This window comes from Lepisma saccharinum, chromosome 23 (genome assembly GCF_977018435.1).
Source record: "Lepisma saccharinum chromosome 23, izLepSacc3.1, whole genome shotgun sequence".
NCBI lineage: Eukaryota > Metazoa > Arthropoda > Insecta > Zygentoma > Lepismatidae > Lepisma > Lepisma saccharinum.
Window position 1 is genome coordinate 47,387,081 of NC_139251.1, and position 22,284 is coordinate 47,409,364.

At 38.0% G+C, this 22,284-nt stretch overlaps 1 protein-coding gene across 2 annotated transcripts in view; it reads right to left on the reverse strand.

The window, feature by feature from the left end:
- Vav (Vav guanine nucleotide exchange factor) overlaps positions 1-22,284 on the reverse strand; it is a 73,842-nt gene that overhangs the window by 17,284 nt on the left and 34,274 nt on the right. For both annotated transcript variants that reach the window (XM_083109996.1, XM_083109995.1), the window contains exons 6-14: positions 17,656-17,859; positions 17,298-17,417; positions 13,579-13,695; positions 13,152-13,267; positions 12,032-12,077; positions 10,690-10,892; positions 7,966-8,083; positions 6,426-6,536; positions 357-406 (exon numbers count right to left, since the gene is read on the reverse strand). In XM_083109996.1, coding sequence (XP_082966122.1) covers positions 357-406; positions 6,426-6,536; positions 7,966-8,083; positions 10,690-10,892; positions 12,032-12,077; positions 13,152-13,267; positions 13,579-13,695; positions 17,298-17,417; positions 17,656-17,859 — 1,085 coding nt within the window. The remainder of the gene's footprint in view (positions 1-356; positions 407-6,425; positions 6,537-7,965; positions 8,084-10,689; positions 10,893-12,031; positions 12,078-13,151; positions 13,268-13,578; positions 13,696-17,297; positions 17,418-17,655; positions 17,860-22,284) is intronic.

The window sequence follows — 22,284 nt, forward strand, 5'->3', positions numbered from 1 at the left end:
GAACTTGCACAGAGCTGAACCAATTCAAGATGAGAGAATAAAAGTATTACATACATTTTGTGTCAAGTTTGTCTCCAGGGAGAAAACTCTCTCATGAGGTGGCGTTTTTTCTTTTTAATTTTCCACCAAAGATCTGAAAATTCTGAGGTGATTACACAGACTGAAGATATTATGGCTTGGTAATTAAATTTTCCTTATTAATAAGAATACAGTATTAAAATACAACTTTTGTGGCCTATAGTCTTCAAAAAGTGAATTTTTGATACTGTCTGCTACACAATGTAACAAGCTTTCGAAAAAATACAGAGTAACATTAAGTACAAATTACGTATAGTTGAGCTGAGTTGCATACTTACCACAAGTAGTCCTTAAAATCCCCTCCAAGTGACGAATGTTCTGGATTTTGCTATAAAAGAAAAAAAGGAGTATGTTATTGTACCACTTTCTACTTCAACAGATGTAGAGGCATGAAAGAATTACGATATAAAAAATAAAAACATTTCAGACATAACCTGAATCAAAGACTGGCTCTGTATGCTAAAGTTTATAAACAGTAAAAATCATGATGTTAATGACCAATAGTGCAGAATGTTCCTTAGAATTATGACTTGATACGATATAACGGGTGGTCCATTTATAATGATAGTATGGAATATAGCATGCAGAATGCATGCAATCGAAAAATTGCACAGAAAAAAGTTTGATACTATTGAGGGGGTAAGTCAATGCCGCAAAAATTTCGTCGCCGCCACCCACCCCTTAAGGGGGGTGGGGGGTAAATGTGAAATTTCAAATGGAACACCCCCATTCTTTTTACATATTTGGATTCTGTGTTGAAAAAGAAGTATTTTTTGTTCGAAAAATTTGGTAAAAAAATTGCAACCTTCGAACATAAACATTTGGTAGTTTCTGTTTCATTTTGTTCCCTTTATGTAATAACAGTTTTGGTTTCCGTTGAGAACATTGCAAAAACGAATTTTATTCAAAAAATGTGTGCAAAGAATTTGGCAAAAGAAAATTGTTTGCAATTTATGTTTTTGTGTAACAATAAATAATATTAATTTGTTCGAACTCTTTGGTTTCCAGGAACAATTTCATATGAACAACAAAATTAAGTATGTTACTACAAATTAGTTATCTGTAACGACCCTGCGTGGTCGCCACATTTAACGACCCTGCGAGGTCGCAATATTATATTTTGTTAAGAAGGTATGGATGAAGAATGCATGCTAAATGTTTAAATGTGTTAACGGATCCACCTCTACGGTTATTAGTTTCGCTTATTATTATTTGACCCTGCGTGGTCGCTGTATTCTGTAAATGTTAACGGGTCCACCTCTACGTTTATTAACTTCGCTCATTATTAGACCCTGCGTGGTCGTTGTATTTGGTAAATGTTATTATTTATTGTCAATTACACTGTTCAACTCGATGTTTAGAATTACAGAGTCCTGCGAGGCTTATTATTAATTGTATTGTCTGAATGCACACAGTTTTAGTTTATATTGACACATGCAACTAGTGATTTTCCCACTAGTGTTTTCTTAATGTCACTTCTTGGATGTTTCTCAGTAAGTAGGTTGCAATATGTAAAAAAATGAGTTAGCAACGCGTACTTGTAATTAAAATTTTCTCCACTCATGCGCCACCGCGAGTATAAAGCCAGCGCAGCGAGGCCCGAAGTTAGTTGGCTTTCAGGTCGGACCCCGATAAGATACCTCTTACCAACGGACCTGGAAGAAGGATAGCTCCGCTCTTGCGAGAGTCCAAATATCCTAAGGAAGGAAGGAAGGAAGTTGCACTCCGCTCTTGCGAGAGGTCAAGCACCCGAGAGAAGCCGCACTCCGCTTTCCCGCGAGAGAGGTTGAACTCTGCCTTTGGCAAGAGAACCCACTCCACTTTCGAGTGAGAGATACCCCACTCCGCTTATTGGCGAGAGAAAACAAACTCCACTTTAGAGTGAGAGGACCCGCTCCGCTTGCTGCGAGAGGTTTCCTTCCCCTATCAACCTGCGGCACCCCGCCAGGGTAGTGTGGCGTTGGGTTTCCAGACAACCTTCTCTCTCTTTCAGGGGAACCCGTGACGACTGCGGCGACCAGGCCCTAAATAAAATTAGGTCCCCATACTCCCCATTGGCGCCTCACTGCGAGGAATAAATTGGATGTTCCCTGCTTCCCCTCCCCCGTATCTCTCCTAGTCTAAAGATGATACAGGTAAATGCACGTGAGTGGTAAGGGTAAAGGTAAAAACTCCTGTGTAAGTGTGCTAACGGACATTTTTGTGATAGGATTATAATAAACTGTTACATATATATATATAAACCTGGTTTAATCTTTCTTTACACCCAGCAAGCCCTGAGATATTTCTGAGTCTGTGTACTACGACTGAATCAGTTAGCACATATGGGTAAACTTTTGCCGACCACCCAACTGCAGTGTTTTGCGTGTTGAACGCAGCCAGTACCAGTACTCCTGCGCCGTGGTGCTGAGCACTGCGTGGGTGGACGTTGCATATCATTTGAGGTACACAAATAAAAGTTTAAAGGAGCAAATGTTCAAAATGATGACTGTTCTCTTCAATGCATTTCAAAACACGGTGTCTGAAGCTCCACACTGTTCGTCCAAAATGTCAGAAGTGATAGAGGCACAAGCATCAATAATTCATTGCCGCATGTTTTCTGCTGTTGTTGGAACTTTGTGGTAGCACTTTTCTTTAAGTAGTCCCCAAAGGCAGAAATCAGGCAAAGTGAGATCGGGTGAACGAACTGGAAAAGAAACGGGTCCTCCATGTCCTATCCATTAACCAGGAAACTTTGTGTCCAACATGGCTCAAGGCTGAATGGAGTACTGAGCTGGACAACCATCATGTTGATACCACATGTTGCAGCGCTGGTACAGTGGCAATTCTTCTAACAGCCCTGGCAGAATATTTACCAAAAACTCTGTGTACTTTTATCCATTTAATGATACTTCAAATGATAACTAATTTTAGTAACATACTTAATTTTGTTGTTCATATGAAATTGTTCCTTGAAACCAAAGAGTTGGAACAAATTAATATTATTTATTGTTACACAAAAACATAAATTGCAAACAATTTTCTTTTTCCGAATTCTTTGCACACATTTTTTGAATAAAATTCGTTTTTGCAATGTTCTCAACGGAAACCAAAACTGTTAATATATAAAGGGAACAAAATGAAACAAAAACTACCAAATGTTTATAAATGTTCGAAGGTTGCAATTTTTTTTACCAAATTTTTCAAACAAAAAATACTTCTGTTTCAACACGGAATCCAAATATGTAAAAAGAATGGGGGTGTTCCATTTGAAATTTCACATTTACCCCCACCCCCTTAAGGGGTGGGTGGCGGCGACGAAATTTTTGCGGCATTGACTTACCCCCTCAATAGTATCCAACTTTTTATCTGTGCAATTTTTCGATTGGATGCATTCTGCATGCGATATTCCATACTATCATTATAAATGGACCACCCGGTATACGGAGCCCTGCTAGCTATGAACTGAGTCAGACAGCTATTCTACAGATTACATATTGTTCTTATCCCAAGGCTACAGATTTTACTAGTCCTGAGATACTGGTCAGTCATTTCAAAAATAATTTCTAATGCAAGAATTACAATTCATTTGCAATTTCTGAAGCAAAAGTTATAGATATAAAATTATTAGTAGTTTTGGGCTACAAAATATACAAGCATGAACTCACCCAATAAATTATATTGTAAAACAATAAAATAAAAACAAGGTGTCCATGAAAAAACCGAGTGAAAAGGAAAACATTACATCTGTGACAATACTGCTTATTGCTTCGAAATTACATAATTGGAAAGAAAAACTCAAAAAGTTTTTTTATAACCACAGCATGTTCGTATCATCCTCAGAAACTCTTGGACTTTTGTGTCTTCTATTTGAGACTAAACACTACTTGTCTCCCAACATTACTGATCCCATTGAACTATGCTGTTGTAGGTAGGAAGAGATCTGCCTTGTTCCATCAAAAAACAACATTGCGTCCTCCCGATCTGATGTCAGTTGGATTATAAGTACAAAACAGCAGGATTCTTATGTGGCCGTGTTCCCTCCACCATATGCATATGTATGCTCAGAACTTGCTTCAAGTACAGAGGAAAAAACATTGCAGAAATGCTCAAAATTTTACTCAAAAATGAATCAAAACGTCTTGAAATCGGTTCAAAACGTGTGCAACACAAACATTAAAAACTTCTTCAGTTTCTCTTTCAAATCACATAAACTGTGAGGCATGAAGTAATTTCAGATATAATGTTTTCTTTTCACTACTTCTTTCCCAGACACCCTGATGTTGGACCCTGCATAGATTGTTCCAAGGTCACGTGAAAGCTCTGATGTATATAGTGAGAATGGCAGCAGAGAACACAATAGGGTTTTGTAACTAGGATGGGTTTCATGCACTAAAAAAGACACGTCTGTAGTTGATGTTTTCTGTCAGTATTATTGCAATACTCTAAAGAAAAATAACTACATGCATATATTAATTATCTGGTCTTATCTACAAGTATGGGTCCTGCTAAGCTTCCCAGACACAAACTTTGCCACCCCTAACAGAATTCACTTAACAATAGGTGACACCACCTCTGACCTGAACAAGCACATGAATCCTGTGTAGTCGGAATTTCGTTAAGGTATGTTCTTGGCATTAGAATAGGTCTACCCTTTGAACTGCTTCTATTGCATGTACATTATAAATAATAAATAAATATGAAAAGAAATAGAAAAGCACAGGAACAGAGATTAAATTCAGAGCAACTCATGCCCTGGTTTATTTAAAGGCACCAGGACTTAAGCACATACTCTCAAATGTTTGCTTACTTCAGGGGTTCCCCCCCTTATGTTGTAAAGGCGATGACTGATGGTAGCCAAATGAATAAACAGTGAAGTTTTGTGCTGCTGAGCCCATCAAATGTGTTGATTTGGGAACTGCTTTTAGCAAGGGAAGTGCACACAGCAGAACCTTTAGTTCCAGAACCTAACTTGACTGAAGTTAAAGATGCTATTAAAAGGCTAAAGAATAACAAAGCACCTGGCATTGATTTAATACCAGCTGAATTAATTAAATATGGTGGAAATTCATCAATTCGTCAAGTAAAATTTGTGTGGGTATTAATATGTCTGACAAATTTACAATTCATGATGGGTTAAAACAAGGAGATGCATTATCTCCATTGCTCTTTAATTTTGCCTTAGAATATGCTGTTAGGAAGGTAAAAGAAACTAAAGAAGGACTAAAATTAAATGGTGTGACTCAGTTGTTAGCATATGCAGATGATGTAGACTTACTGGGGGATGATGCGAATACAATTAAGAATAATGCTAAAATATTCTTCAAAACTGCTAAAGACATAGGTTTGGAAGTTAACAAAGAGAAAACTAAATATATGCTTACAGGCCGAAACCAAGTGTTAGGTAATAATCAAAATCTAATTATTGATAACAACTCATTTGAACCAGTTTCCAAATTCAAATACTTAGGAGTAATATTAACAAGTGAAAATTATATTAAAGAGGAAATAAAAAGTAGGCTTAATTCAGGAAATGCATGTTACTTCTCTCTTCATAAACTTTTGTCTTCTCGTTTAATATCTAAGAAACTAAAAGTTAAAATATACAAAACAGTAATTTTGCCTGTAGTATTATATGGGTCTGAAACTTGGTCCCTTACATTGAAAGAGGAACATAAATTGAGAGTATTTGAAAATAAGATCCTTAGGAAAATATTTGGACCTAAAAGGAATGAGGAGACAGGTGAGTGGAGAAGGTTACATAATTTGTATTCATGTCCAGATATTATTAGAATGATTAAATCAAGAAGACTTAGGTGGGCAGGCCATGTGGTACGAATGGGAGAGGAAAGAGGAGTTTACAGGATTCTTGTTGAGAAACCTGATGGTAAGAGACCTGTAGGAAGGCCAAGACGAAGATGGAGGGACAACGTTGAGATAGACCTAAAGGAAATTGGTAGGGATGGAAAAGAGTATATAGATCTTGCTCAAGATAGGGACAGATGGAAGGCCTGTGTTGCTGCAGCCATGAACCTTCGGATTTAAGAATACTACAGAGTTAGTTAGTTAGTTTCTTAGCAAGGGACTCTTCCATCTCCTTTCTCAGCACCCCACTCAAAAGTAGCACACCCCCTTTCTATTTGTGATAAATTCATTATGCAAATTATTTTGTGCAGAAAAAAGGTTCACGGTAAAATGATTGAATTCTTGTTCTAAGTCCACGTTATACACAGAAAGGCTAATTGGGACTGGACCTACAGTTTCAAGTGGGTTCCAAACCACTGAATCCAAACCACAACATCAGCTACTCCTTACATAAAATTGTATGAGGCATTGAACTTTTCCATGTTCTTAATGTTACTACTCACCAGCCTAGTCTCTGGCCCAGGTCTAGGTGGTAACGGAGGCCTACCACAAGGTCCTGAATGTATAATACAATCTTTGTGAACATTGCGCATACACTTACAACATTTGTATCCCTGCAACATAAAACATTTACTAATATCAAACATCAACTTTCAACAATTTATTTCAGACAAAATAAACAAACTATTATTCAGACACTAGCATAGGATTTGTTCAAATTTAGGAGGAGTCCAGGTATCACATGTAGTATGCAATATGAAAGAACATCAATTACATGGTATAACAAAACTAATCTCATCTTATAGTCTAGTGGTTAAGGTTGTTGCCTTGTATTCAAAGCTTCCATCACTTAATCAATAGTGGGCATGGGTATTATCAGAATTTTTTATATGAGGCTGTCAGATCATTTATATTATTATTATTAATAATATGTAGAGGCATGCATATTTAGTTTTTGATGAAAACATGTAATGTGAAATAACACAATGTAATGTTAATTTTTCATGTTTCTGAAAGTGTGAGGTGCATTATCCTACCCTGTTTTGTCAGGAAATAATGCGAATTGAACTGCAAAATAGACTCTTAAACATGAAATTTAGAGTTTATTTACTGATGCAACACTTTCTGAAGTTTGAATTATCCTGTGAGCTACGCAATTCATGGACAATTTAATTCATTGTGCTGTAAATATTTGAGAAGCAAAAGTGGCCCCATTTATACCGGAATAAAGTTAATATTCTGGTAACTACATAAATGTGCTAATAGAAGGGATATGTTTATTCTGTGCAATAAGTGGTTCTTAAATCAAATTTGGGATTATATTCACATTTTTTGAAACCAAATTGTCATTTTATATACCACTTTACCAAAAATATGTGCCTCTAATAATATGACAACTTTAACATTTATATCACAAGTAATATTATTATTTCCTTGAGGGGAAGTATTCCATTCCATACACCACATAGGTATTTTACACACATATAAAATCACTGATACATTGGAATACAAAAGCATTCTCATATTTTATAATTTTTATCCCACCTTAATCACAGACAATCTGTGAAGGACAGGGAGAAATTTTCTTCACAATGTTTACAGGATTTGGGAAACTCTCTTACATAATCATTTCTTTAGGATGAGTGGTTTAAGTGATAAATGTTAAGCTGGTGTCTCCATTTCACACACTACTTTTAAAACAAAATCATTTTTTCCTTCAGTTATCCTGATAGAATTGTATCAAACTGAACTTGATATATTTTATTGATTATCATAAACAAACTTTTTTATTTACCTACAATCGAACAAATAATATCAATTTCTGGAGGTCAATGAACTGGTGGAGAGGAAGAACAATATTGGCCCGGACCATACAAACAGAATATGAGACTGAAACAGTCAATGAGACTTTGGGAAACTTTTAAGCCCAAATATCAAATGATTATTGAGAGCTCTTAATTTTCTGGATTGCTAAAATAAATACATAACAACTTGCTCTACCACAGTAGTAAATAAGGAAAATACACCTCAAAATAAACATACCTGAAATATACGCCCTTTCAAATACTTTGAACAAATATCACATGTAGTTGGCTGGTCATAAGTCTCCATTGCAAAATTGTGATCAGTTTCTCTGCATGCAGCTGGCTCTATGTTATCCCTACAGATAAAAATACTTCAGCTTATAGGAAACTCAGAAAGAAACTCCTGCGACATTTCAGGGCACAACTGCTCCCTTCCTCAGGCTGCTCACGTTTAGGTTATGTATAAATCATAACCACGTCGAACTCTCCATAGGTTCAGGATATAGGATTGGTAAAAGGTGTATGATTAAAGAACATTAAAAATCTAAAACCCATTACAGGTACACGTCAAACTATTAGAAACTGCTCCATGGAATGTCAAAACTTTAACACTGTGAGTAGCCATGGTCCGCGTGTGCTGCAATGCTCCAATGTTTCCTCATTGAACGCGAGATCGAGCACTTCCCATCCCTTTCCCCTCTATTTCCCTTCCATTTTTCCCCTTATCCTCCTCCTCCATTCCCGTTCACGTCAAGTCCAGCGTGAATTCCTCTTCCGTTTGAGCTTTGCGTGCTACTTCTGGGGTTACGTTAAATCCTATTTTTACGTATTCCTTCCTATCCCATTTCTTGAACATCTTCCCCCACATCTCATCGATATTCCCGTCATCCCTGTTTAATTTATTCTCTCTTCCCTTACATATATACGACCCTTCATATACATTCCTTCTTATAGGTTTTACCTCTTCTCTCAGCACTTTCAGTTTGGCGATTAAGGAAGGGAGGGGGTTCCCAAGACGGGGCTCTCTGAACATATCCTTGACGAAGGCCATGTAATCGCCGACGTAGCTTGATGTTCCGAGCCTAAAATACGACCACCTGAAGAAGGAAGCAGTAAAGCTTCCGAAACGTAGTTTACAACGAATACATACTTACGTAAGTAGACGAAATTCAATACTCTAACGTATTTTTGTTTATAGATAGTGAGTAACACACACGTACCCAATATGCTACAGTCCCAAAAAAACTATACTGTGAAAGCAAGATATACTATTTGATCAAAAGTATCCGGACACACCACGAAACGTGTGTTTATCATAGAGGGCGACACAGTACCGCCATCTACCACGTGGAACACATGGTCAGCGATCTCAGTAGTATGCAGACAGTGTGAGACAGCAGTATGGGACAGTCTGAGGAACTCACTTTCAATATGGTCAGGTGGTTGGGTGCCACTTGTGTAAGAAGACTGTGTGCGAGATTTCCATCCTCTTAAACATCCCTACGTCCACTGTTTCAGATGTTATAGTGAAGTGGAAACGTGAAGGTGTGTGTACAACTCAAAAGCGTGCAAGCCGATCTTCCATGTTGGCCTCCAGAGACCGTTGAGTGTTGAAGAGGATCGTACAGCGTAATCGTCCATTATCCATCGCCACCATCACACAGGAATTCCGAACTGCATCAGGATCTACTCCAAGCACCATGACTGTTTGGCACAAGGTGCGGCAACTTGGTTTCCATGGCCGAGCAGCTGCCCATAAGCCAAACATCACACAGGCAAATGCCAAACGGTGCCTCACGTAGTGCAAGGAGCGTCGAACGAAACTGGACCATACAATAGGATAAAAACTTTGTGTGGAGTCATGAATCACGGTACACAATGTGGTGATCCGATGGTAGTGTGTGGCGGATGTCTGGTGAACGACATCTATCAGCCTGTATAGTGCAGACAGTGAAATTCAGGGCTGGTGGGGTTACAGTGTGGCTAAGCCCCCTTGTTGCTTTATGTGTCAATGTCACAGCACAAGCTTACGTTGACATTTTAACCACTTTCATGCTGCCTACCGTCGAACACCAGTTCGGGGATGACCATTGTCTTTCAACACGACTGAGCACCCGTCCATACTGCAGGGCTGGTGCGAGAGTGGCTTCACGACAAAAAATTCCCACTAATGGACTGGCCTGGGCAGAGTTCTCATTTGAATCCCATAGAACATCTCTGGAATGTTTTGCAACGCTGACTTCGGGCTAGACCACACTGACCAACATTGATACCTCTTCTCATTTTGATGCTCCGTGAGGAATGAGCTGCCATTCCTCAGGAAAACTTCTGCCACCTGATAGAAAGTATGTCTGCAAGAGTGAAGGCTGTCATCAAGGCTAAGGGTGAGCCAACACAACATTGACTGCCAGTGTTCCCGATGGAGGGTGGCCCAAACTTGAACTTCATTTTCAGGTGGGTGTCCGGATACTTTTGATCACATAGAGTATATTTGTTAAACTTAGCAAGATATCAAAAAAGTCAATTTTTTTAATAATTTCTTTAAAAGAAATGATGTAAAAGGGCAGATGAAACATGTACCTTATTAAAAAAAGGTAAAGTGCTTCCCTGTGTATGTAACGCCCCACACTTTCTTCATCCGGTCGTGAGTGGGGGTGATGTGATTAGCATCACGCCCCTGACTGCCTTTACACCCCAGGGTTTCCCCCAGGTACCCATGTTATTCGACGCTGGGTGGGTGCCGGGGCCGCTTCCTCATTACAAAAATGATTTAAACTGTGGCATGCTGACCACCAACCACACCTTTTGAGTGTTTTGCACCAACCTATTACTCAGCCTAGATAAAAAGTATTGATCTGTAAAATTTTACTGACAAATTAAATTATTCATTATGTCATTATCAGCTAACTAATTGTTATGATCTCTACCAAAGGTCCTCTGTGTAACTAAAAACTAAACTTACAATGCTTCCTTGATTGCATTTATCCACTTCTTTTTCAATTCTTCTGTTCTCGCATACAAGGTATATGCCATTCTTTCACTTTTTCTCACAAGAAAAAATTGGTAAGTCCACCTGGCACCTTGATTTAATACTCGACGACTAATTGTGTCTTCAACTTTGTACTCTGTCAGTCTTAAGGAATGTCTAAAACTGTATATGTCACCCTGAAACAGTTAAGACATACAAGGTACAAACAAATATCAAGGAATTGGAACAATATTATAAGCAGGTATGTCCACGTTACTCTCGTGACTTTCAGAGATTTTTCATACTGAATACTATAAAAGTTGAATAAATTCAATATCCAGATGAAGATATAGAAATTTTACTTATGATTTAAGTGAAAAAACCTATAGTCTCTAGAACAGCGAAAGATCTCAAAACTAGGGCTGAGCCGAAACCACTTTGAACCGATACTATTAAAGATTCCCAACGATACCGATACTTGAAATTTTCAAAAATTTAAATTTCTTCAAAACACAGATCAATCAATATTCACGTGTAAACATTCTTCTCCAATTATATGCAACAATTTACCAAGAAATTTGCTTTAGAACATTATAGAATTATATCAGAATATTAAAATAGACACTATCTAAACACAAAATATAGTTTCTCGTGCAAAATAAAAAGAAAGTTCAAATTTTGCATAATTCCCAAGATAATTAGAGTAGGTGAAAATCTTGAATGGTTAACTTTGTGGACCCTGCAAGGGACAGTATACAGTATACAAAAACCAACTGATATTTTACTATACCACTGGTATTGGCAAAACGAATATATTGAATTCAGTATACTAGGGATGGGCCGATATGAAATTTTGGCCGATACCAATAAAGTACCGATATTCTACCGATCCGAAATAAAATTAGAAATGGTCCTTGAAGAACCTCAAATGTTCATTGAACTCCGAACTCCTGTGTGTTTCGAGGTGACTACAGAGGAAAACAAGTTGCATATTTAGACATTTACTTTTTTGAAATTAGGGCATGGAGATTATCCATAAAAAATACAACAAAATGGCAGAATTTTGCACTAAATTATCAGATATTTATCGATATATCAGATCGGTAAAATAATAGGTAATTTTACCGATAATCCGATACATTGATATGCCTATATCGGCCGATACCAATAAGAGTACCGATTAATCGGTCCCATCCCTACAGTATATACAAGGGTTAGGTGGCAGAGCATCCTATAGGCTGAACCTCTCACGCTTAATAAAAAAAAAAAATAATATTATACATACATACATACATATTGGATAAGAAATGCTATCTTTCTACTTTTTATTACTTACCCTAGATTTGCACATCAGCATCACTTTATCAAATACAAAAACATATCTGAAAGAGAAAAATTACAGAGACATATCAATCTGAAAAGTCATAATCGTTATCAATAAAATGTATATTTTTATCGTACTCAACACTTGTCACAAAAATTTTATCAACATTTCTTTAATGGTATTGTCAATTTCAAGATTCGTGGAAAACACATCATGAATGAAATAAGTTCAGGTACCTGTATAAGTCAGAAGGAGGTTTCATATTGTGTATCTTGCGTATACATTAAGAAAGGAAAGAAGAAAACATTTATTTGCTGCAGACCTACACATGGAATTAACTTAACCTTAATCTTTAATTTACCTTGTTTAAATTTCGAAATGTGGCCTCCCCGATGGTGCAGTGGTACCATCGGTGCCTTGTAATCAAGGGGTCCCACTTTAAACTGTAGATCCAGTCCCGATTAGCCTTACTGTGCATAAAGTGGACTTAAAAACAACAACACCAAATCAAAACAAAAAATTTGGAAATATGTCTTTCTATTAAATATTAATTGCATGCTTTATCACAGTAGCCTGAACTAACCAGCTGCTGCTACTGTTAATACAATTAAAAAGGTAAAAGGTAAAGGGCTCCCCTGTGCTTAGCACCACGCCATGAAGGCATATAGGGGTGTTAGGGTAACACCCCACACTTTCTTGATCCCGTCGTGAGTGGGGGTGATGTGATCAGCATCACGCCCCTGACCTCCTTCTTTACCCCCCCCCCCCCCCGGGTTTCCCCCAGGTACCCATGTCATTCGACGCTGGATGGGCATCGGGGCCGCTTCCGTTAGAAAAGTTCCCAGATTTGAACCGGCCGGGAATTGAACCCGGTAGTCAGATGCGTTACCGACTGAGCCACCGCGGCCACTGTTAATACAAGTCCAAACTGTAAATACACACAATGTAACCTTCATTTTACCTTTTCCAGGGAACCAAACTGAAAAGAACTTCAATGTGGGAAAATGTGAAATCCAAGCTCGTAAAACTGGGATTCTTCTGTATAGTATTATGAGAAAAAGAAAGAAGAAAATATTTATGATATGCAATTCATGTAAAGAGAGAGACGATATAAATGCAAACAACTACTTGCCTTGTTCTTGTTTTTTGATCATCATGAGCTTTGATTTTTAATTCACCGTCTAGTAACAAACGGCCATAATCCTTCAATTCTGTATTTACAGGCATGTCCCAATCTGATATGCTCTCCTACAAGTCAAACAATAAGAGAAAAGGCATTACTTTTGAACCAAGGAATTCTTTTTACAAGTAGGGTTGAGTCTATACTGAACACTTACATACTGATATTTATAAATATCCTAGAAAACTTTAAATTGTTACAATGTTCAAGTATTAGTTATTGGTAGGAATTAAGAAAGTATTGGAACTGGTGTGATAATGAATTCAGATCAGATGAGGTATAGTAAAAACAGATGCACCTTTAGCAGCTGCAATCCTTCTTCTCGTTCGTTCCATACCATTTCAGACAAATCCTCAGATTGAGAAAAAAATTTACTAACCTGGATGTCATTAATAATTTGTAGTGTGTCACTATCTCTTTTGACTTCATTGATGTATTCAGCAACATCCACCATTGCCTCTCGTGCTTTCTCCAAACCCCTATAATCTTCATGAGTCTGAAATTACATGAAATAGTTAGCAAATCTCAACAACGGGTGGAACTCTAATATCACATTTCTTTGGTAACACTGTTAAGCCTTGCTTCCATGTTAATAAAACATTAAAACTATTTTGGATAATGGTTACTGCAAAGTGGGGGATAGAATAATGAAAATGAGTGAAGGCCTAAATATAGGCTCTTGTTTAAGTCCAGTGTTAGTAGAATTGGTAACGAAGAAGTGAGAAAAGGTGATCGAAAAAGTAAGGGACAATATAATCCTGTTCTGCAGATATGTGGATGATTGTTTTGGCATATGGACGGGAGCAAGGAGGCAGCTGGACATATTTGTCAAAGAAATAGAAGATGAAACATGAGGGATATTACTGGAACTTGAAATAGAAGAGGAAGAGAAGATAAGTTTCCTAGATATAATGATGAAAAAGGAGAGGGGAAAGAAGACTGAGACCACTTGGCATCAGGAAAAGTGTGCAGCAGGGGTCTTCTGTCACAAAAGAAGTGATGTGAGTGAAGGGACAAAAATAAATTTTATAAAGAATATGGAAGACAGAATGAAGAAAATATGCACAAAAGAAGAAGAAAGCAAAATAGAGAGCCTATGGGAGCAGCTAGAACAGAATGGGTACAAAACGGAAGAGACTAGACGTAAACACAAGAAGAAGGAACAAAGATGATAAAGAAACATTAGAGGGGGAAGAGAAGGAAAAAGAGAGGTGGGTTGGTATAAGGAATATGGGGAAAGCCACAGAGACGATAAGCAAAGTGCTTAGAAAAGCGGGCATAAAAACATACAGAAAGGGAGGCCGCGGCATTTTAAGGATAGTGAACAAGAAGGAAGAAAACAGAGAGGAGGAAGAGGAAGGGATTATATATGAGGTTCAGTGCAAGGAATGTGAGAGTGTGTACATAGGGGAAACAAAAAAGACTGAAAGACAGGTTACGGCAACATAAGGATGACGTAAGATTGAAGAGGGAGAAAAATGCTATATTCAATCACACAAAAGAAACAGGGCACGACATAGAATGGGAAAAGGCTAGGAGGATAGGGAGGGAGAAGAAAGGAATAGTGAGGAAATGGGAAGAGGCCGAGGAAATAGAGAAAAAAGGAGAAGAACACATAATGAACTGAAATGGGGGGCTGAAAATCAACAAAGGAAAGGAGAGGAGTGTTAGAAAGAGTAGAAAGGATGAGAGAAAGGAAGGAGGAAAGAAGAAGAAAGAATAACGAAGAAAGAAGAGAGGAGGGAAGGAGTCCAGGAGATAAGGAATCTGTCTAGGTCCATTACTGGAGGAATTGTTAAGGCACAGAATCTCACCAGGTACCTGTCAATCACCTGTCAGGTAGTGTAATGTTCTAAGATAGGACTGGTGCCTTCATGTTGTTTTGTGTATTGACCCTGTCTGGGAGTGTGTTTATATAAGATGGTGTTTTGTAATTTTCATCATTCTAGTGTGAATATTCATCTGAAGAAGACCCTGTTACAGGGTGGAAACATTACCTTTTTAGTGTATATATTTTTTTTATATGATAAATTCTGCCATGGTTAGTATTTTAATGTTTTGTTCACATTTCTTTGTGAACTTCGAAAGTATTCTGATATATTGCATTCAACTTTGGGAATTTCACCACACTCAAAGAGGATTTTTTAAAAAAAAGCATTGCATGGTTTGGCAATGCTCAAAAAAATTGAAATATTTAAACCCTTTTAAGAAAAATCCATATTCTAACACATACAAGTTTATGTACTCTTGAAATAAATACTTTTATACACAAGATAAAATCAAACTATACAAGAAACTCTTGGATGCTTCATGGATGTTCCTATAGCTCTTTGTCCCAACCATGTGGTCTGGGTTTCCACTTTGGACACAGATTTCTGCACATGGGCGAAAAACACAGTATGGACTTTAAAAAAGGTTTGGGTACTATTCCCAGTGTACTTTCCTTTGTTCATGGCCCACGACACATGACCTGCTCTCAGTCCATTCCAGAACACAAGTGAGCTTGAACGGCAGCTCAAAACGTAATAGGCCATTAGGTAAAAAAAAAGGTAAAGTGCTCCCCTGTGCTTAGCACCATGCCATGAAGGCATATAGGGGGTGTGGGGGTAACGCCCCACACTTTCTTCATCTGGTCGTGAGTGGGGGTGATGTGATCAGCATCACGCCCCTGACCACCTTTACCCCCCAGGGTTTCCCCCAGGTACCCATGTTATTCGACGCTGGGTGGGCGCCGGGACCGCTTCCATCGTTAGAAAAGTTCCCGGATTTGAACCGGCCGGGGATCGAACCCGCGACCTTTAGCATGGTAGTCAGACGCGTTACCGACTGAGCCACAGCGGCCAACCATAGGCCATTAGGGTTACGCTTATAATTATTATTTTTGTTCTTATTTTGAATATTGACATCACAGCCTTGAAGGCCTCATTGGCCAGCTGGATTCATCTGAGACTTTCCCTCGTATGTGGAGGTTCCAATTCCTACCACCAGATGGCAGAGTTATAAATTGATTGAAAAATGTATACAAAGGCGATTTTTCACCTTTTCTGGCTTATTTATGCCAGATAACTAAAAATGAGTTTACTTTTCATAAATTAAGCATTATTTTACCTATGCACAAATGTTATCTTTTATTTTTAATAAAAAATAAAGGATCTAACAAATATATGATCTGGAGCACATGGTGTTTTGTATTCAAGATGGCTACTGTCTGCCTAAAAATTGTTATTTCTTAATAAACAAAGCATTTATTTCCATTCCATGGGTGTAGCAAATTGTACGTAAACATTACCCATGATGCTAATTGGGGGAAAGTATAAGCTTTTGGGAAATAGCTCTCACAAGCCTTTTCTGATATTAACCTAATGGCCCTTGCACTTAGGTTGGGTCTTTGGGTATTTGTGTGTGGGTATGTATGCCCAATCCTCGATTGGTCATATTACAATATCAGACAAAAAAAAAACCTTTAACATTTTCATTAAAAGGCAGCTAACTAACTACCTACCAAAGAAAAGGACCATTTTACACGGCAGCCAGTTTTACAATTTGTTACCAAATAGTTACAAAAATGAACAGCTGAAGCATTTCAAAAATGAAATAATTTTATGTAATACATTTAGGCTGCATGCACATTACTCATTCTTGAATTGTTTATATGTTTGTATCAGTTGTTCACTAAAGCCTTGCTCAGCATTTACAATATTTCTTGACAAACATTACGTGAAGTAATACATAAACTATTATAATAAAGAATGATATAATATAAAACTAATGTAAAATTATACAAAAACAATTCTCTTTAGGTTATTATTTATTATACAGCATGGTTGAAATATAACCATAACAAAAATAACTGCAATGCATAGAAAATACATGCTCTTTTTGTAATTCATGTTATGTGGATTATTCAAAGACACTCAAATATATTGAAGATTACAGATTCTTAGCATCTTAAAATTATTACAATTTTTTAAACCTGTGAAAGTGTAACAATTTTGTTTTCAGCAGGCACCATTTCAGATATGCAAAAATGCAGGGGGAAACCATCTTACAAAAGCACAAGAAACACACATATGCTCATAAGCGTATGCAAATACTTACTTGAGGAGTTTCACTGTAAAGTTTATCGAGCAGAAGGTGATACTTTAGAATCCTCTGCATTGGTACTGACAGAATGTCCCTAAGTTTGAATTTGCCATTGTTTGCCTCATCTTGACATTTCTGTAAAATAAAATAAAAATACAACAATAAAGCTGTGTTTGTAGTTTGTTACTAAACTGCTTAATCACTCAATGTTCTGATACATTTCACATGCATCTTTGTCGAGAGTTATAAATTGCTGAATGTCAATATGACAAAATAATACGAATCAATGTGGTTTTTTGATTCCATGACATAACCAGATGATGTTATAAATAAAGCAACTTTTCTTTTAAATAATAGTATCAACTATACTCACCATTACTTCCTGATTTATTAACTGCTTTGTTCGACAAAGTTCCTGAATACGATCTTGAGCAACAGGCAGGTTGGCACAGTAATCACCATAGATAAGGAACTTTTCATGCCAATTCAAGAATGCTTCACTAAGTTTCAGCGTTGTATTAGGTGAACAAGCCTTCCTCAACTGACTGTGGAATCCTGAGTGAATTTCTGACAAGTCCTGCAATTAACATAAAATATATATGGGTCATCATGTCATTTTAAAATTTACAGCAAAATAAAAACTCTTTGAATGTTGGCAACAATGGTTCTTTATTAGCATGCAATGTTGATTGGACATTATCCATTATATAGTGCTTTTATGTATACTTATGTTTAAAAATAGACACTGGCTTCTACCAAAACAAGAGGTTATGGTAATGGGTTCGCTGCTATCACCAATACTTAGCAACATGTACATGGAACACTTCAAACAAACAGACCTCACTCAAAGCACCAGAAATTTGTTGTTGCCTAATTGGGACTGGACCTACAGTTTAAAGTGGGATCCAAACCACTATGTACCTCCACCGGGTATCGAATCCGAGACCCCTTGATTACAAGGAGATGACGCTACCACTACACCATCGGGGAAGCCCTCAAAGCACCAGAAAGCATAAGGCATGTATTGAGTCTGAGATTTGTTTAAGTCCACTTTATGCACAGATAGACTAATTGGGACTGGATCTACCTCTGGTTTAAAATGCGATCTGAACCACTATGTACCTCCACTGGATATCGAACTTGGGACCCCTTAATTCCAAGGTAACGACCTTACCGCTACGACGTCGGGAAGCCCCAGTTTAGATATGCATTGATACATTCACAATATGGTCACATGGAGACATGATTTCCTGAGTATTTGAATACTATTCATTCATCAGTTATGTTTACTATGGAAAAAGAACAAAACGAACAACTACCATTCTTGGTTTCAACATCTACAGGGTGAGTGAGAAGTAACTAGGTATTGAAAATTTGCTGTACTTATTGTAATATTTAAACAATCTCTATGAAACTTTCTGTATGTGCATGCGAATTTCACAATATGATAGCCGATAGGGTCATAGGTCTATATTTTCTGCATGACACCATGAGTGGCGAACACTACTTGAAAATGTTGCAAGGGTATGTTTGGTCCATTGTATCTTGGAGAGGGAAACATTGGTGAGCTTGTTTTCATGCAAGACAGCGCACCACCACATTTTGCACTTACCGTACAGGCCTGGTTGGACCACAATTTTCCAGGACGTTGGCTGGAACGATGAGAACCTCACGAATGGCCTGCCAGAAGTCCAGACCTCACACCCTGTGACTTTTCCCTGTGGGGCTCGGCAAAGGACGAAGTGTACAAGACAAAGTCCCACACTGTGGAACAATTTACCCATGGCGCGACAACCCTCGAAAGGCCTTGGCCTATCTCCCGACTGCCAGTTTCCCTCCAATCCTACCTAGGTGTGGAGATGTTCAACCGGTAATGGGGTGACATGGGGTCAGCACATTGAACCCTCAGCCGTTATGGGAGTTACGAGACCAGGTTATGCTACTTACTCATAGCTCCCCAATTTCCTCACGATGGTGTTGCCACCAGTCCTATTCACAGGCAGAAAACCCAGAGACTGAACCCACGCAACTCAAACACATGCCGTCCCCCAGTCGGAGTCCCAAGCACAGCATCTTAGACCATACTGTGGAACAATTGGAGGCATGGATTCAGGCTGTTATCCCAAACGTCCCGAAGGAATTACTACAGAAGAGTGTGGATTCCATCCCCATTCATTGAAGGAAGCTGGTGGATGTCGCCAGTGCCTACATTTAATTCTGACCTGGCACATATGTAATCCTATTCCATAATATATATGCACAGAAAATTTCATTGAGATTGCTTCAATATTAAAAAAATTACAGCAAATTTTCAGTGTCTAGTTACATGTCACCCACCCTGTACAGCTGTGTATAATGAAAGTCAACACTCTCTACAATACAAAGCAAACCATCCCAAGAGTACAAGAATGACATAATACACTGTTTAAGCTCAAGGGCCAGAAGAAGCTCCTCAAATGTGGTAACACTTAGACAAGAACAGGAACACATTATAAACGAGAGGATAGATGAGCATAACCAACAATGCACAGGTGAAATAGATAGGTCAAAAATAGCCGAACCTGTATGACATGAATCACAGAGAATTCAATGGAACAACGTAACAGTACTACATGCAAAATCAAATTGGAAATTGAGCTTTTATAGCAATGACCCAAAACCCTGTAAATCATCCTAGTATAGAACTTAATTCTGATGCAAATTTTAAGGATGGAAAAATTAGCTTCTTTACATAGGCAAATTATATAAATGAATCTAACATGTATTACAACAAAACTCTTTTTATATGGGTGTAGTAAGTTCTAATAAAAAAAAGTAAAAAGTGAAGTGATCCCTGTGCTTTGCACCACACCATGAAGGCATATAGGGAAGGTGTGGAGTTAGGGCCCCACACTTTCTTATCATGGTCGAAGGTGGGGGTGATGTGATCACCACCATGCACCTGGCTGCCTTTACCCCCCGGGAGTTTCCTCCAGATATCCACTTTATACAATGCTGGGTGGCACCGGAACCACTTGAACCACCGGGGATCGTATAACATCAGTCTCATCCTTTTTAATATACCATTCAATTTGCCTCTGTTTTACAATTTGACTTGTATTATGTCTAATAATCAATGTGGCACAAGTAAGAGTGCTATGCCCTCATAGGGAAAGAGAATTTGGTAAGCTAATCTATCATTCATCATCATGCAACAATCTATACATAACAATTCAATAAATAACGAACTTTTTCAATAAATTACACCTATATTCAACTTTGCAAATTCATTTGTACAATTATAAATAATTATTGGCCAATAAAAAAGGTTTAACAACCTTAACACATAACATTTGCATGCTTCAAATAAAGTCCTTGTATTTACATATCATGCAATACTCCTGTTAAATTGACAAGTCACTCCATGCCTATTTGCAGAATCCAAATACTTCAAGAGCCTTCACAGCTGGTTCAAACACTTCTACTCAAAACATGGGAAACATATCTATGTATCCATCATCTCACTTTTGTCCAAAGAGATTATTTTATTCTTATGTTACCACTTATTATCAATTTTTAGTCATGAAAGTTAGAAAAGTACTTCTCTGTTGGATATGCAATATCTTTCAACTGTAGAAAATCATCTTGTTCTCACAGCATTCACTTGATCACATAACTTTAAGTTCAAGCAATGTTTGGACTTACTAATAGCCAAATTTTTCAACACTCATTTTTGTGTGTCAGTATATCATTTTCTGATACTGATCTCCTCAATAATTAGTCTTTGAACCCAAAATTAAGATTCTTTTCAGGCTATTCAAAATATCACATTTTTACCCACATTCCTCCTTCATTCTACCTTACTTAGTGTTGCCAAACCTCTTGTTAATTCCCTATTGTCACAGGCTACTAACTTCGGAAATATATATTAGGTTAGTCAAAAAGTAAATGCAATGTTTTTCTTTTCTTCTGTAGGTTGGCTGTACAGCTTTCTGCACTCGCAAGCCGATAGATAGTATCGTTGTCTTCGCCTGTGGCAGGTTACAGCGTCATCACTTCAGTTCACTCTGCAGTGTTGCCAAGTAAACAAGGCTGCACCACTGTCCGTGTGCACCACAGAAGAACAGCGTTCTGTAATCCGTTTTTTGTGGTCTGAAGGTGTACCAGGAGCTGAAATCCATAGAAGACTTTCAGCACAATACGGTGACAATGTTTTAACCGATGTGAAGTGTTTACCAGTGGATTGAAAAGTTCAAAAGCGGTCGAACAAGTGTGAAGGACGAGGAAAGAGCAGGTCGTCCAGCCACATCCACTACTGATGACAACATTGAGCAAGTCTGTGAGCTGCTTCTGAATAACCGACGAGTGACTGTTGATGAAGTATCAAACCATATGCACTTTAGTCATGGTTCTGCATATGAAATTATCCATAACAGGCTCAACTTTCATAAAGTCTGTGCGAGATGGGTCCCTAAAGAACTCACTTACGAGAGCAAGCAAAATCGTGTGAGAATCTGTCAGCAATTATTGGACAGACATGCTAACGAAGGTGAAGCCTTTTTGAAACAAATCATCACTGGAGATGAAACATGGATCCATCACTTCGAACCTGAGATCAAACGCCACAGCATGGAATGGAAACACCCTGATTATCCAGTGAAAAAAAAAGTCAAGCGTCAACACTCTGCAGTAAAAGTGATGCTCACACTTTTTTGGGACTCAGAAAGGGTAATTATGGAACATTATGTGGAAAAGGGGAAAACAATAAACAGTGAACGATACAGTGATATACTTTCTAACAAGTTGAAGCCTGCAATTCGAAGCAAACGACGAGGTCGATTGTCGGAAGGCATTATTTTGTTACATGACAATGCGCGTCCCCATGCCACCGCCAACACCGCTCAAACTCTTCAGAATCTGGGCTTCGAGGTGTTAGAGCATCCTGCATACAGTCCCGATCTCGCCCCGTCGGATTACCATCTGTTCGGTCCACTTAAAGATGCTTTAAGAGGCCGTCGATTCG